General features: G+C 43.3%; 1 protein-coding gene across 1 annotated transcript in view; it reads right to left on the minus strand.

The window, feature by feature from the left end:
• The window catches only part of pxdc1b (PX domain containing 1b), a 65,845-nt gene that overhangs the window by 26,694 nt on the left and 20,852 nt on the right, over positions 1 to 18,299 (minus strand). Inside the window, exons 2-3 of the mRNA XM_068001772.1 lie at positions 7,829 to 7,920; positions 2,736 to 2,853 (exon numbers count right to left, since the gene is read on the minus strand). Of these exons, the coding sequence (XP_067857873.1) occupies positions 2,736 to 2,853; positions 7,829 to 7,920 (210 nt within the window). The remainder of the gene's footprint in view (positions 1 to 2,735; positions 2,854 to 7,828; positions 7,921 to 18,299) is intronic.

Raw genomic sequence — 18,299 nt, forward strand, 5'->3', positions numbered from 1 at the left:
GCACTGATGCTGAACTTTACTCACATTGGAGATACCCTAAGTGCTGTTCTCACCAGGCCTCCAGCTATGGTGCCCAGCATCAGTGGTGTGGCTACGTAAAGGACTGATGAGGTGCCTCCCTCTCAAGGTGGCTGCATTATCCTTACACTGCAGTCAGGCCTCACATAGGATTCAGCAAGTGCCTGAGAGCAAGCAGGTGCTAGCTAGCAGCCACTGTACTGCCACACGAGTTTTCAGCTGTTACAGTGACATTTGGAACCTCTGCACCCAGAGGAACATGGCCACAACCATTCCAGGAAGCTACTGGCACCCAAACTTCTTTCTGCCATCACTTTTGCTCCTCCCACACAGGCACTACTTAATCACAGTTTTAAGGTTAAGTAAATCGAGCACACCGTACACATTCACTGAGGGGCAGCACAGCTGTAGGTAACAGGTAAGGTCAATTTTGTGCAGACTCTTAAATAAATGATGAATCTTTATTTTCCCCTTTGTTTGATGGTTCAATGCTATTGGGAGGGAGGGGGCAGGTGAAGGCTGTAAGCGCGGGAACCATGGGCAACCTGCCAGGTCAGTATGACAACAGGGAATTTACCATTTGTGCACCCTGCAGACAAAGTTGGAAGAAAGATGGTAGGTGGGAGCAAGTGTTGTTTACTACATGTAGTTCTGAGTGACAGTGTTTTGGGACACTCTCCTTCCTTATACATCAACACACTCCATCTCTGCCTCCTTCTCTTCCTTGTCCTCTTTGTGTGGGTCTGATGTGCCACTGGCCTCCTCATCCTCTACTTTCATGCTCATCCCTCCTTGAGGTGCCAAAATGTACAGCAGACAGAAGACGTTAATGATTTTGAACCATTTTGATGGAGTGTACCACAGCTCCTTCAGTCCAAGCAATGCAGGTTCCTAACTGGAGTTAGGAGCCACGGTTGCAAAAGGTAGCCCTTATCCCCCAAGAATCATCTGAACATTCTGTCCCTCGGTTCATACAATACAGGTATTGTGGACTGCTAGAGAATGAAAGCATCAGGGGTGCTCCCTGGAAAATGGGCATTAACATCCAGGATGACATTTTTGTGGTTGTAAACTAAGGCACATTAATGGAATGCTGTCTCCTCCTGCATTGGGGTTGTCATGTGGTGCTGCCGCTATTTGGCATTTTAAACACAAATGCAGTACAGCGAAAGCAAGGATTGTACAAAAGGGATGCACCAGGGACTCCAAAAAGATACATGTACAATGATGAATGCACAACCTCCTAAATGCTTCCAGCAAAAAAAATAAACAAATGCAGGCAATACAAACCAACAAATTTGTTTTATGATAACCCACTAAGCCTGCTCAAGTGTTTATGTGCCCGGTTTTCATGGACTAGGTTAACGCTGTGGGAGGAGCCTCACCCAAACTCTCAAAATTCAGTGTGGGGCCTTGATTTAAATATTAATATGAGGCACACTCATGCTGATTGCTTGGCCTTCTAGAACTCCCCAAATTGTGCCTTTAAAAGTTGCGCCCTCAACAGTGTGTGCCCTATTTTCGACCCCTGCTGGCTGCATGTGTGGCCCCACCAGCAGTACAGAGCCTCACAAGATCAGGGCTGCAGTGTCACATGGACAGGAATGGTCTGTGGTGAGGCCTGTACAAAAACCCACAGTATAAACAATCTGTCTACACCATCACTAATATTATCAAACCAACTGCTCTAAGAAAAGAAATGGCAATTCATAATGAATTTGGGAGATTTACCTTTTGACACTCACCCACCTTTTTAATTAAGCTACCTTCAGTCAAAAGGCCTGAATTACCTCTGGCATTAGAAAATAAGGAAGTACAGAATGAGAAAAACTATTCTACCCATGTCACTAGTTCTTTCCACAGACTATGTACAATCTAGCCTACGATGGGCACAACTTTCCAAATGTTCCTTCACTGATGACCTATACAAGGTTAAAATAACTTGTTTTGATATGTAATCAAATGCTGCCGAGATGCATCCTTTATTTGACTAGTCATGTTGACAACAGCTTTGCATTGGCTGAGTACTTTCAGTGAATGATCAATAATCACACCCAAATCCTTTTCCTTCTCTATCAACAGTACTCTGCATCAATTGACAGAAAGCACAATTCATGAGGTGGAGCAGGACTCCTTGATGATTTTTCCTCTTCCTGTCTGACATAGCTCTCTGCTACCATGAAACACTACCCCTAGTACTTAAGAACTATTGAGACTCACCCACAAACAGTACTTGAACCTCAAATGACAATCGAGGTTGGGTTTTGAACTGACGTGGGCCTACTGCTGCAGGTGGCAGCCCACTCAGCACGGAATGAACCTTTGTAACTCGAAGGGTTCAGGCAGATGGCTATTAACTGCTATTATGATTGAGTGTACGATTCAATCAATACCACCACGGGCGCAATCGGAAAATCATTTATTTTAATAATCTCTGCGTTGAAAATATTTTGTAATAGCTAAAACGTTCCAGGCATGGCTTCTGAAGAATTTATTTTTAAATCCTTGTTTGCGCAAAAGCACAGAATCGATTTGTCAAAGTAGAGCACCACAGACAATACAACTAATAGACAGAGTGTTCCACTTGGTGCTTTTCTGCACTCTAGCTAGTCCATTGAAAAAGCACAGCTTCAAACTAGCTGTCTTTTGTAAAATTCATCTGGCCCACTCCATAATGTGTCAGTGAAATGGGAAGAATTGTCAAAGGAATCACTCACCTGATATTTTGACAGGGCTTTGGAAACTCATCTGAACCTTCTGGATTGTGTCATTTTTTAATACTTGGTCTATTGATGATCTTTCAAAGAAGGTGAGGACAACTTCTGACCTGGAATACTGAATAAAGGGGCAGAAAATTAGTGTGTGAGATTGGATAAACTCAACCATTGTAAACAAAGTACTGCATTTATGCAATTTATTGAACTTTTTTCCTATCACTATTGTGGATTGGCACAATGAATTACTGTAGGATTGCAGGGGGCTGTTGTTATGTTGGTAAATGTAACACCATGGTATTCCAGCAATATCCCACTGGCAACAAGCAGTGGAACGGCTGTGAATCTTTTTTTCCGGTGATGATGGTTGAGTGAGCAATGCTGGCTCAAACACTAAAACTCCCTGCTCATCTTTGAATAGCGCTGTGTGATTTTTAATGTAATCAGAACAGACATATGGGATCTTGGTTGGATGTCCCATCTGAAGTAGTTTTCGTACATAAGAACATAAGAAATAGGAGCAGGAGTAGGCCAAATGTCCCCTCGAGCCTGCTCCGCCATTCAATAAGATCATGGCTGATCTTTGACCTCAACTCCACATTTCCACTTGATCCCCATTTCCCTTGAGTCCCTAAGAGTCCAAAAATCTATCTATCTCAGCCTTGAATATACTCAACGACTGAGCATCCGCAGCCCTCTGGGGTACGGAATTCCAAAGATTCACAACCCTCGAGTAAAGAAATTTCTCCTCATCTCAGTCCTAAATGGCCGACCCCTTATCCTGAGACTATGGGCTCGATTTTCGCACCCCCGAGCGGGTGTGTTCGTGGCGGGGGGGGCTGCGAAATTGGAGATTCCCGGGGCAGGTCTGGAGCCCGGCTCCAATCCGCCCACTTCCGGGTTCCCCAGTGACGCTCAGACATGTGCGCGCAGCCCCCGCATGTGGGACTCCCGCCGGCAATTAAAGACGGCGGGATAGGAACATAGGAACAGGAGTAGGCATTCAGCCCCTCGTGCCTGCTGCGCCACTTGATAAGATCATGGCTGATCTGTGATCTAACTCCATATACCTGCCTTTGGCCCATATCCCTTAATACCTTTGGTTGCCAAAAAGCTGTCTATCTCAGATTTAAATTTAGCAATTGAGCTAGTATCAATTGCCGTTTGCGGAAGAGAGTTCCAAACTTCTACCACCCTTTGTGTGTAGAAATGTTTTCCAATCTCGCTCCTGAAAGGTCTGGCTCTAATTTTTAGACTGTGTCCCCTACTCCTAGAATCCCCAACCAGCGGAAATAGTTTCTCTCTATCCACCCTATCCGTTCCCCTTAATATCTTATAAACTTCGATCAGATCACCCCTTAACCTTCTAAACTCTAGAGAATACAACCCCAATTTGTGTAATCTCTCCTCGTAACTTAACCCTTGAAGTCCAGGTATCATTCTAGTAAACCTACGCTGCACTCCCTCCAAGGCCAATATGTCCTTCCGAAGGTGCGGTGCCCAGAACTGCTCACAGTACTCCAGGTGCGGTCTAACCAGGGTTTTGTATAGCTGCAGCATAACTTCTGCCCTCTTGTACTCTAGTCCTCTCGATATAAAGGCCAACATTCCATTAGCCTTATTGATTATTTTCTGCACCTGTACCTTTGTATATAATTAGTTACTACAATCCAGTGTTTTTGTAGCTTTGCCAATTTGTTTGGCTTAAATATGTTTTCTCATTTCTGGTTATTATTCATTATCCTATCTTCTATAGATTGGTTGGTCTATTGTTCATTTACCCTTCCCTGCTTTTTAATTACTTCTTTGTGCTACTCAAAGTAGAAAAGTCACCCAGTCCGGGTGGGACGCATCCCAGGTTACTGAGGGAAGTAAGGGTAGAAATGGCGTAGGCTCTGGCCACAATCTTCCAATCCTCCTTAGATATGGGGATGGTGCCGGAGGACTGGATAATTGCAAATGTTACACCTCTGTTCAAAAAAGGGGAGAGGGATAAATCCAGCAATTACAGGCCAGTCAGCCTAACGTCAGTAGTGAGGAAATGTTTAGAGACAGTAATCCGGGACAAAATAAATTGGCACTTGAAAAAAGTATGGGCTAATAAAGGAAAATCATGTTTGACTAACTTGATTGAGCTCTTTGATTAAGTAATGGAGAGGGCTGACGAGGGTGGTGCAGTTGATGTGTATTTGGACTTTCAAGAGGGCATTTGGTAAAGTACCACATAATAGACTTGTTAGCAAAATTAAAACCCATGGGATTAAAGGGACAGTGACAGCATGGATACAAAATTGGCTAGGGGACAGAAAGCAGAGAGTAGTGGTGAACAGTTGTTTTTCAGACTGGAGGGAAGTATACAGTGGTGTTCCCCAGGGGTCAGTATTAGGACCACTGCTCTTTTTGATATATATTAATGTCCTAGACTTGGATATACAGATATAATTTCAAAGTTTGCAGATGACACAAAACTCGGAAATGTAGTAAACAATGTGGAGGATAGAAACAGACTTCAGAAGGACGTAGAAAGACTGGTGAAATGGGCAGACATGGCAGATGAAATTTAACACAGAGAAGTGTGAAGTGATGCATTTTGGTAGGAAGAATGAGGAGAGGCAACATTAAATGGTGCAATTTTAAAGGGGATGCAGGAACAGAGAGACTTGGGGGTGCACATACACAAATTTTTGAAGGTGGCAGGACAAGTTGAGAAGGCTGTTAAAAAAGCATACGGGATCCTGGGCTTTATTAATAGAGGCATAGAGTACAAAAGCAAAGAAGTTACGCTAAACCTTTATAAAATACCGGTTAGGCCTCAGCTGGAGTATTGTGACCATTTCTGGGCACCACACTTTAGGATGGATGTCGAGGCCTTAGAAAGGGAGCAGAAGAGATTTACTAGAATGGTGGCAGGGATGAGAGACTTCAGTTATGTGGAAAGACTGGAGAAGCTTGAATTGTTCTCCTTAGAACAGAGAAGGTTAAGGGGAGATTTGATGGAGGTGTTCAAAATCATGAACGGCTTTGATAGAGCAAATAAGGAGAAACTGTTTCGAGTGGCAGATGGGTCGGTAAGCAGAGGATGCAGATTTAAGGTAATCAGCAAAAGAACCAGAGGCGATATGAGGAAACATTTTTTTATGCAGCGAGTTGTAATGATCTGAAATGCATTTCAGGCACTTCTAGGTCAGGTGTGACACAGTTAAATGCAGAGTAAAGTTCCCCTTATTCTGTCCCAACAATATAACTCAGCTCAAACCTCAGAAGGACATCCACAACTGCACCTGTGTAACATTTTCCCATTGCCCACATCAGTTATCCAAGTGGTCTTCCTGAGTGAGACAGAATTAGTACAAAATGTCCCTGTTTTTATTTTCAGTTTCTATTTTGCTTTGTCTCCAGCCTGTTTAGATTCACTTGATACTGTGGTGGTGATGTCAACCCATTTGTCTCTTGTCCCCTACCCTCCCCCCCCCCTCTCGCCATTAATGGCAGATTTTCATCTTTACCCCCTGGGCTTTAAGCATGGCCTGGGCAGTACACGGAATGGAAAATCGGATGGGGGAGGGTTCCACCTGATATTCTCTCCATTTAAATGAATGAAAAGAAAATCAGGCAGACTCTGCTACCAGCGAACAATTCCCCACCCACCCCCCCTCCCCCTCCCCCCGCAACCTGATTTTCCTCAATGCACTCCACCCAACTGATAATTCACACCTAGGCAGTACAGTCGAAAATGTAGCCCATATTGAGAATTTATTGTGATGCAGGTGAGGGGTGCTTTTCCACCAACTGTCCAAGTAAACTACTGTAAGGACTAGCACAACACCAGGTTATAGTCCAACAGTTTTATTTGAAATCACAAGCTTTCGGAGCTTTCCTCCTTCGTCAGGTGAGGAGGAAAGCTCCGAAAGCTTGTGATTTCAAATAAAACTGTTGGACTATAACCTGGTGTTGTGCAAGTCCTTACATTTGTCCACCCCAGTCCATCACCAGCATCTCCACATCAAGTAAACAACATCCACCTTTTACAGACTGATGGAGCGATTTAAGGGAGTACCAATGCAGAGTAATACATCCACAGGTCATATACAGAAGGTAACCCAGCTGCCTATTCATTGGTACGACCAATGGTACCTCCAGCGGAAGATCAGGTGGACAGAATTTGGGGTTCAATTCCATTTTAACCAGAATGGTCAGACAGTTCCAGCTCTGTGAAAGGTACCAACCCTCAACTAGAAATTCCCTAAGCACTCTACTGTGACCTCAGGCTCCAGCTCTGGAGGTAGGTGTCACATAGGGTCCGTCTATCCGTCATGTTCTGCCCTAGGGCAGGTCCTAACTCAAGTCTCACACATGAGATTCTTGAGGCACTTACCAGGGAGGAGTAGCTGAGGTGGTTTCCCGTTGCCTTCCTCACAGTTTATATCTTCGGAGTACCTTCTGACATAGTATGTACGGTATGGTAATTTGATTTGCCTTTCCCTCCGCCTACTGCTGGTGGAGGTAAAAGTCACTCCTCCTCATAGCACTACACATTGCTTCCCAATCAGTTCATCCCCATGCCCTTCTCCAAGCATTTCTGTATTCATGTTGGGTTCCACATTTGTGAATATAACGGCCATATAGAACAGTGATGGAATACATTACAGAAAAGCTTGCCATTTGATATATGTTATGAATTAAATATCCATTTATTCTATTGTTAAGAATCTCTAATCAATCCTTTAAAATAAAGTCATTTTTATTGTAGAAAAAATACTTCCTTTATAATGAGTGCCAAAATTCATAATATGCTCATGAGGATCAAATGATTTGACAAACTACTCAAATTTTACTCTCATAGTACCTTCAATGCATTGTTGCCTTGTCAGACACATTAAACTGGTTATTTTATGTTTGTCTGGTTCCATTCACCACTTTCATTCTATTTTACAACAACCAATAGCAGAATTCTGAAATGTACAGAAGTTGGTAAATTATTTTCCAGATCTCACATGGTTGAAAGCACGGGAGTGTTTGGAAAGCTATGAAAGGCCTTCGGTACTCTGAGGATAAGCAGCAGTTAGTAATAGTGAGTGATGTATAGTGATACGTACTTTGCAGGGCAAGTTAATTATAATCTTCAGAACCTTCTCAATTTCATTCAGTCTTGCTTCTATGTCATGGGCTTCTTTCACTGCAACTAATCCTAGAAAAAAAATAAAGAGATAACGTAAGAATTACAAAACTGACTGTTGCCAAATGCTGTAACTGCATTAATTTTAAGTCTGTGAAATCAGTTGACAACAATCCTGTAACAAATGAACTCGGGTAAGGAAGTTAGGAATCAAATGTAGAAATTTTAGGATCAGGAAAAGGCCATTAAGCCAAACAAGCCTGCTTCTTTTTTGCTGATTAGTCCTATCAACCTACTTTCTCATCATGTCCCTCAATTACTTTTCTCTCCAGAGACACAACCAATTGTTTCTTGAACCCATTCATAATGGCCCTTGGCAGTAACTTTATTTCCCTTTGTCTGAAAAAGCAACAGGGGTTCCTGCTGTAGTTGTCTGATGTCGTATTACTGCCACGTGAAGCTTTGATTCTGAAGGCTGTATCAATTTTGTCAATTCCCTTCGCCTGGTTCCATTCTTATCTATCCAGTTGTAGCCAGAGAATCTCCTGTAATGGCTTTTCTTCCTACTCCCTCACCATTACCTCTGGAGTCCCTCAAGGATCTATCCTTGGCCCCCTCCTATTTCTCATCTACATGCTGCCTCCAAAAACACAACGTCCGTTTCCACATGTGCACTGATGACACCCAGCTCTACCTCACCACCACCTCTCTCGGCCCCTCCATTGCATCTGATTTGTCACGCTGCTTGTCCGACATCCAGTATTGGATGAGCAGAAATTTTCTCCAATTAAATATTGGGAAGATCGAAGCCATTGTTTTTGGTTCCCACAACAAGCTCCGTTCACTAGACACTGATTTCATCGCTCTCCTTGGCCACTGACTGAGGCTGAACTAGAATGTTCGCAACCTCGGTCTCCTATTTGACCCTGAGCTGAGCTACTAACCCCATTTCCTCTCCAAGGTTGCCTACTTCCACCTCCGTACGATCGCCCATCTCCACCCCTGCCTCAGCCCATCTGCTGCTGAAATTCTCATCCATGTTTTTATTACCTCCAGACTATTCCAATGCTATACTGGCCGGCCTCCCCTCTTCCACCGTCCGCAAACTTGAGCTATTCCAAAACACTGCTGCCTGTATCCTAACTCGCACCAAGTCCCGTTCACCCATCACCCCTGTGCTTGCTGGCCTACATTGGCTCCCGGTCCAGCAACGCTTCGATTTTAAAATTCTCATTGTTTTCAAATCCCTCCATGGCCTCACCCCTCCCTATCTCTGTAACCTCCTGCAGCCCTACAACCGTCCGAGAACTCTGCGTTCCTTCAATTTCCGTTACCCCTCCATTGGCGGCTGTGCCTTCAGCTGTCTAGGCCCTACGCTCTGGAATTTCCTCCCTAAAACTCTCCGCCTATCTACCTCTCTCCTCCTTTAAGCCGCTCCTTAAAGTCTACTTGACATGGGGGTGTATGATGCTGATGAAGCAAGCCGACAATAGGGTATTGCTCTGCAAATACGTTCTGTAGTGTGGTACTGAGCCATATAAACTACAAAGGTACAAGGTCCAATCCCTGATTTGTGCTGTTGCCTGATTGAGGCCTGTAGCACCTCCAGCACCACCCCCACTGTAGTGGGATCCTTGGCTGTTTCTTCCCCCCGCCCTACCATTATTGTTGATCTTTGCTGGAAAGTGTGCATGTGTGGATTTCTGATGAGGACAAGAGTGCCTGTGTTGGCCCTAAACTCTGGAATTCTCTCCCTAAACCCATCCACCTCTCTACCTCTCACTCCTTCTTTAAGATGCTCCTTAAAACCTACCTCTTTGACCAAGCTGTTGGTTACCTGTCCTAACATCTCCTCATGTGGCTCGGTGTCAAATTTTGTTTGATAACGCCCCTGTGAAGCACCTTGGGACGTTTCACTATTTTAAAGGTGCTATATAAATGCAAGTTGTTGTTGTCTTCCACAATTGAATAACCTGCAAAGCTCACTGCCTAGGTTCAAACATGAATAATGGCTAACTGGGGGAGGTACCAGAGAATGTTTGACACCTGTATGAACTGTACCCCAGCATGAGTCAGTGCTTTCAGAAGAGATGGTGGGAATGGCAGTTAAGGATGAGCAAGGGAATAAAATGTATTTAATAATTGTATATATTAACCTTTGTCAATCTAACTGACCAAAGCACACTCTATGAATGCTGTAAGAGCAGGGGAATGGGACTAATTAGATAGCTCTTTCAAAGAGCCGGCACATGTATGATGGGCCGAATGACCTCCTCCTGTACTGTACCTACTATGATACTACTACTATGATACTATGATACCTCTGACCAAGCTTTTGATCACCAGTCCTAATACCTCCTTACGTGGCTCGGTGTCAAATTTTGTCTGATAACGCTCCTGTGAAGCGCCTTGGGGTGTTTTACCATGTTAAAGGCTCTATATAAATGCAAGTTGTTGTTGTAATCTCAAAAACACATCAATAATGTAATCTTGAAGTCTCTTTTGCATAGAAACGAAGCCCAATTTCCTTACCTTTTCATTGGTGATTAAATTTCTGATATCTGAAAATCATTTTATTGCATTGTGAGCCCTTGTTACTTGGGAGTCATTGCAGAGTGGATTAAAAGTGAACAACGGGGCATATTTACATTGTGTGGACACTGGCAGTAAAAGAGTACAGGCAGTGGTGTAGGTATTTCTATGAAATTAATTCAAGGAAGTTACACTACAAAATTCACTCTGAAGCTGAATCCATAGGACAGACCTTGCAATTGAGGCAGAGTTTTAAACACACATCTGTGACATGAAATCCCGGTGACGCTGAACCTGTAACTTATATATTACAAAATTACTTCCATTGGAAATGATTCTGTAACGTAGTGCTCCCGATCACTCGATGGGCCAGAATTTGCTGTCAAAATAATGATGAGGCTAATGGTGCTCACTGTTATTTGTGTGCAGATCGCACAGCAAATTCAGGCGAGGGCAGATGCGCAGTTAAACACAAAAATCCAGAAGTTGCTGCCCGAGATGCACCGCTCCACAGTTAGCTTTGTGAAAACAGCATCTTGCTGTCAGCCTCACCGTTCAAATGCATTGAATGGTGTGAAGTTCCTGCACTTGCATGGTAGATATGAACTAAAGTTGCCTCAGAAAGTTAGGGCTTCTCAATTTCAGTCTAAGTGCCCTTTTTAACAGCGTGATGAGTGTTAATTACTGCCAAACAACCACTCTGGCACTGAAAATTAACTATTATAAGTGTGGAATCTCATTCCTTCAGCTTTTAATTGAAGCACGTCCATGTTTTCACCTCTGTTACATCTTGTTGTTGGAAATTGTCTGCAGCCTGTAGCCTGGAGGCATTGTCACCAGCCTGATAGTTGTTGGGGTTCCCATGGTAGAGGGTAACCAGCAAGAGGCAGTCATTAATGACTGAGTTTCCAGTGAGAGCGATGACTTTTTATTACACTTGATGATGATGTGACGAGGTAATTGTAAACTCTGCTGGAGAAACTGGTTATAAAGAAGAATATAAATATCCTGGTGCTGGAAGGAATGGAAGATAAAGGAGCAAAATATCATTGGAGATTTTTTTAAAAAATGTAAATAATTTTTTTTAAACTTTGACTTAATGGAGAGTAAAAATCGGGCGAGGTGTAAAACCAGTGTCACACCCGATCCTGTCAGCTTCCTGCCAGGTGGGTTAGGTTAAAATTGCCATGCAGAATGGCCACTTTGAGCATGCCACCAAAACAGGCATTTAGTAGAGTGGGTGACAGAACCACTCTGTGATGCTACACACTGGTGCTCATCCGGGTCACCTTAGGTTCTGCATTTATATGAAGTTTTATATTGGGCACATTATATATTAGTTAGAATTTTTATTTTTGGTGGAACAACAGCTGAAGATTGACTGGAATTGTGTGAGAAGGAAGAAATCACATTTTCTCATCCCCTGATTATTTATGTCTATTTTTCTTATTTTAGTGATTCCTAAGAGGGGAAAACACTTCCTTGTATTTTGCTGTTTTATCTTCCATTCCTTCCAGCACAAGGATATTTATTTTCTCTAAGTGTCTTCTTTATAACCAGTTTCTCCAGCAGAGTTTACAATTACCTCGTCACATCATCATCAAGTGAAATGAAAAGTCATCGCTCTCACTGGAAACTCAGTCATTAATGACTGCCTTTTGCTGGTTACCCTCTACCATGGGAACCCCAACAACTATCAGGCTGGTGACAATGCCTCCAGGCTACAGGCTGCAGACAATTTCCAACAACAAGATGTAAAAGAGGTGATAACATGGACGTGCTTCAAATTTATAAGCCTGTATTATTTTACATAATAAATATTGTGAAAGTTGTTGTCAGCCCAGTTGCTGAACTCCCAGTTAGCACAATTCACGATCTGGAAACTGGATGGGAAGCCATGCAGTAGTGACTTGTTCCATCAGAGAAAAAATGGAAGGGAAATGGGAGGGAAAATCTGTCATTGTACAGCTTGCCATTTTTGAGCCATACATCGAGCCGGCTAATTACAGAGCAGTGAGTGGGTGGTCCAATTTTTCCCCTCTCATCACCTACAGGGGCTGACATTTTGCTGGTGTTCCATAGCACCAGCACTCCCCTGTTACCTTCCCGATGTAGTCATTATTCATGTATGAATATAGACAGTGAGTATCGGCAAGCAATTCAACCATAGCTGGGGGGTTTTCCCCCTCTCACTAACGCAGTGGTGCTGTAGCAGATTCTAGTGCCCCCAACTGCTGCCTTGGGTGAGGTTAGACTGCAGTACCCATACAGACCAAAAGATCCCAGATGTGATCCAAGTCTTTGCTGAGTGCACTGGGAAGTGTGTTTACCTATCGAGAATTCAGGAGAAGCACAGGTCATCACTGATGGCAGTCATAGAGAAGAATGTAGCCAAAGCATCATCTTACACTCTGGGAGTGAGTCCATCCTGATTCTACCATTCATCTGGTGTACAGATCATTGAATAGAATTTTGTAATTTAATGGTCTGTCATTTTTAACATTTCTGCCTGACTGCTAAACAGAGCAACTGGTTTCAATTCTCTATTCAGCCACCTCTGCCAAATGGGGAACTGAGACATGAGCATATTCGAGAAATTTAAAATAGCTGCATTACAAGTTATTAAAGAGGCAACATTTCATGAAAAATCATTCGGAAATCTTTAATGGTTGTTTTCAAATCACAGCACAACATAAATCGCATCAAAACAAATCATGACAAAAATGCCACATAACTTTTCTCCTTCCCCAAATAATAAAAGGCTTGCCACCCTTTTTTTGTCGGAATAGTGCCTCTTTAAAATATTGGGAGCTGGAATCACTTCCCTATTTCTAAGTTTAGTTCTGTGGGGATTTTTAAGATGACAGCTAATTATCTCAGGAAAGAGACAGAAGCCACTTCACATAAAATAATGAAAATATTAATGTACTCTTGCCTCAATTTTAAAATTCTCACTCTTGTTTTTAAATCCCTCCATGGTCTCGTTCCTCCCTTTCTCTAACCTCCTCCAGCCCTACAACCCTCTGCAATCTCTGATCACTGACCTCTTGTGCATCCCCAATTTTCATCGCTCCACCATTGGCAGCTGTGCCTTCAGCTGCCTAGGCCCTAAGATCTGGAATTCCCTCCCTAAACCTCTCCACCTCTCTACCTCTCTCCTCCTGGTATTTGGCCACCTATCCTAATATCTCCTTATGTAGCTCAGTGTCAAATTTTGTTTGATAGCGCTCCTGTGAAGCGCCCTGAGATGTTTTACTATGTTAAAGGCGCTATATAAATGCAAATTGTTGTTGTTTAGAAGGTTTTTCCTAAAAATGAAATTGAAATAATCTGAAAAATGATCATAAAATTATTTTGATATATTTTATGCTACGTTCGTGGTATAAATAAAATACTGGACAGTAAACACAATGCCACAGTGAAAAACGGTCGCAAATTTGATCTCCGTGCCCCATGGATTGTGTTGGTTTTAGCTAGACAAGCAGCATCAGAGAGGGTGAAAAAAATCAGCCAGAAATCCCACTCCTAATTGCTATCTGGTGACCACTGTTGTAATGTGCCTGCTGAGTGAGGGCAGTATCAGGCTCAGCTGCAGTGTCCACCATAGTTGAATAGCCTGCTAACACTTACTGCCTTGGCTCACATACGAAGGGTGGAACTTTCAACTTCGACGGGGGCATAAAAAAGGCAATGGAAAAGAAAGTCAGGCAGGGGGTATGATGGGAGGCCGAAAAATATCTCCTGCTTTACACCCCACCCTCCCGCCGAAGTTGAAAGTTCTGGCAGAAAGGTGGCCACTTGTGTAAGTTACTGGAGGGGGTGGGGTGCTGGTGTACCCATGGAACTTGAGTGTACCACTACCTTCAGGAGAGAAAGGAAAAATGGGAGGGGGGGGGAACTAGAGGAAGGTTTATATTCAACCTTTCGCTGTTCCAAATCTGGAAGAATTTCATGTTGGATACAAAAGTGGAAAAGTGTTCTATTTCCTAGGATTAGCATCCCTTATGATTCGCTCTTCTCTCTACTCAAAAAAAGAGTATAAATATTGGACTGAAATTTGTTAGAAGATAGTAACACAATCTGATTATGCCTGTCAAACTCAATTGCATCACAATGCAGAGGTTAGCATAGCAATTGATTCTTCGTAAGAGAGGCACTTGACAAAATATTTTATAAGTGACTCATAAAAACAGTCTTGCCATTATTAAGCTCATAAAGAGCAACCCATTTGCTGCATTCACTATATCGTTCAATACCACAACCCACAACTCACTGTTGAAAGGACCAATGCTATCTGGAATTTCTGGCTTGCAGTCTGGAAATTCCTGTGTATAAACAAACCTGTTGATCTTCACTACCACAGATGATGTGGCATCATGAGTCCAGAGTGCTCTTTGTGATGTAATTGAAGTATTTCAAGTGCAATCCTCACTTAAAAACTTCTAATTAATGGTGGCTCTTTTAAAGAGTCATTACTGCTTTCTCAGGGAGCTTTCTGACCAGCTCACCAGGACTGGCTGCTTGAGAAACACTGTCAAACTGCCATATTCATTTGAAATTCCTCAAATTTCTATTTTGTTTTTCAATAAAACTAAAATAATTCAAGATAAAGATTCAACATATGGCACCAGTATAAACAATTAAGCATTGAACCCCGACTTTAACCCTCCCCAATCCCATGCCTGGCGAGAATGAGACATGTAGGGGGGTTAAAATAGGGGCAGCATCCGCGCCATACTCCCACCCGCTGTCAATTTAACGACCGGGTTTCGGGAGGCACCAGCTGCAAGCAGGCGAGGGCCTCATAAATATGCAAAAGTCGGGGTCTCATGACGCAAATAGGCCCCCGATGCAATTTCAACTTGCAGTCGCACAAGTCTCAGCCCGTGCCAAAGAAACCTGGTGGCAAACAGGATCGGGGGGGGGGGGGGAACCAGAAGAGGCCCTGGAAGGAAAGCTTTTTTGCATTTTTTTTAACACTTTCCTTGAGGGCCAGGAGGAGCAGGAGTGAAATCCTGCTCCCACCCGTTGGCAGGTTTCGGGCGGAAGTCTCACCTCCAACATGGTAATGAGGTCGGGCACGCCACACTCACGATCCAAGTTAAAATCAGGGCTTCGTAAAAACTATTATTGCTATTAATATTGTTTTGTTTTGCTCTATCTATATATAAATATGAAGTTTTACTACGTTAAAGGCACTATATAAATGTAAGTTGTTGTTGTTGTCGTAGTAAATAGTAAGAATCTTTGAGCCTGACCGTTCATGAGATAAATTATAATTAGTAGAAATATAGGAGTAAATTCTACGAAAAATGTTCTGGGGGAAAAGCTTCGCCCAACAGGAGCACTTATTTGAGCATATAATCCAGGCTATTTCGCTGCAGTACTGAGGGAGTGCTGCACTATCAGAGGTGCCGCCTTTTGGATGAGATGTTGAACCGAGGCCCAATCTTCCCTCTCAGGTGGATGTAAAGGATCCCTCAGCACTATTCAAAGAAGAGCAGGGGAGTTACAATATATATATCCCTCAACCAACGCCTAAAACAGATGATCTGTTCATTTATTTCATTGCTGTTTGTGGGAGCTTGCTGTGTGTAAATTGGCTGCTGTGCTTCTTACATTACAACTGTGACTATGCTTCAAAAGTACTTCATTGACTGTAATGCACTTAGGACATCCTAAGGTCATGAAAGGAGCTACATAAATGCAAGTTCTTTCTTTCTTCTTTTTTCTATTGGTAATTCAGGTGTGGAGGTCTGCGCACTTGATTTGCGGGCCACATAATTTTGCTTCAAGTTTCTGGAACCTCGTAATATTAGCACTCATATGCTGGAATGTTGTCTGAAAAGCATTCCTTGAAACAGAGCTGATAGTGCGAATAGTGTGTATCATGGTGCTTTACTTTAATTACTTCATTAAATCATAGAGATATATTGTCTGCCCATAGCCCTTAGTTCTAAAGGCGGATCCCAGGCTGGAGCCCTTTATGATTGACAGCTCAGTGGGCAGAGACCCCCCCCCGCAACTGACTATCTTAAGGCGGCAGTGGTTAGAGACAAGGCTATCTCTGTCTCAGTAATAGAGCGATCTTTGATTTCGCAGCCAGCTTAAAAAGATTGTCTATATTTTTAAAGCCTGAACCAGCTTATTTTCAAAGAGTTAAACTAGATAAAGTGGTCCTCTGTCTTGAAGCTAATGCTCAGAAAGCAAGGTGCAGCTTTATTGTTTTCATAAACTATATAGAATGTACAGCACAGAAACAGACCATTCGGCCCAACTAGTCCATGCTGGTGTTTATGCTCCACACGAGCCTCCTCCCATCCCTCTTCATCTAACCCTATCAGCATAACCTTCTATTCCTTTTTCCGTCATGTGCTTATCTAGCTTCCCCTTAAATGTATCTCTGCTAGTCGCCTCAGCTACTTCTTGTGGTTCCACATTCTAATCACTCTCTGGGTAAAGAAGTTTCTCCTGAATTCCCTATTGGATTTATTCGTGATGATCTTATATTTATGACTTCTTGTTCTGGTCTCCCCCCTCTACGTCTACCCTATCAAATCCTTTCATAATCTTAAAAACATTTATCAAGTCACCCCTCAGCCTTCTCTTTTATAGAGAATAGAGCCCCAGCCTGTTCAATCTTTCCTGCTGGGTATAACCTTTCCCTGATAAACTGAAGAGTGTATGGGATTACATATTCAAACTGTATACTGTTCATTCATGTATTTTATGTAAATAAATCAACACTTGGTCCAAACCCTTCACTTCATTTCAATAGAGTTGCTAATTCAGTCTACCTTCTCTCACCAGAGGAGAATTCATGTGGCAGCACGTGTTACATTTCAGTAGCCGGTATGTGGAATAAGGGTTCTCTGTTATGATTCCCAGGTCATGCTAGCATTTATCTAGATACTGGACAGATAAGGGTGTGCTACAGATCGTAAAGGTCGCAGGGTCTGTTTATAGAAGTGACTGGTGATGCTGAACCCAAGAGATTATCCAGTGTAAAAACCCAAAAACTATGACAACAGGTTTAGTTACTTTAGTATCCCCACAAAAACTGGGTATTATGATTCTGCAGCCAGGATGAGAGATGGATTTAGTAGCGTAAACATGGGAGATGGTTCACAAAAGTGGTGTCACAGAATCCAAACTAAAATAGCATCGGTTTGAGAGTAGCTTTAGATGCTGGGCAAAATTTCCATTACATTAGCCCTGATATTAGCAGGGAGGCGGGGTGGCAGCAGGGGGGCGATTGGGCGCATGGGTAACCTGCCCAATAAAATCTGTCCGTTCCCCACACGATCGCGGGTCAATTGGAGCTACTTAACGTGGCTTCCGGGTTGGCGTCCGAAAGCTGCGCAGCGGGCGGTCTGCGCACCCACATCAAAGGCTGTCAGCTGCAGGAGCTCTATTTAAGGGGGCAGTCCTCCCATGGCTGCTCCTGGAGCAAACACGCACACAGCACAATGGAGCAGCAGAGGGGAAAGGCTGCTCCTAGATATAGTGAAGCTTCACTCCAGGTGCTACTGGAAGGGGTGAAAAGGAGGAGGGAAATGTTCTACCCGGCGGACGGGAGGAAGTGCCCTGCCTCTGCCACCAAGAAGGCCTGGCTCAAGGTGGCAGAGGAGGTCACCAGCAGCAGCAACATCTCCCGCACCTGGATCCAGTGCAGGAAGCTCTTCAATGACCTATCTAGGTCAGCAAAAGTGAGTGTACTTACTCATTCTCCTACATTCCGTCTTCCACCACCCCCACCCCCAACTCATTCTGCACTGCCAACACTACTCTATCACATCACTCCTCACATCCACTGAAAGCTCATCCTCAACTTACCTGCACTTCCTCACCTCCCCATTACTCACACCATCACTAACACTCAGCCCAATCCTCATACAACGTCATGGCTTTGTATCATA

This window comes from Heptranchias perlo, chromosome 2 (assembly GCF_035084215.1).
Source record: "Heptranchias perlo isolate sHepPer1 chromosome 2, sHepPer1.hap1, whole genome shotgun sequence".
In the NCBI taxonomy this organism is placed as follows: domain Eukaryota; kingdom Metazoa; phylum Chordata; class Chondrichthyes; order Hexanchiformes; family Hexanchidae; genus Heptranchias; species Heptranchias perlo.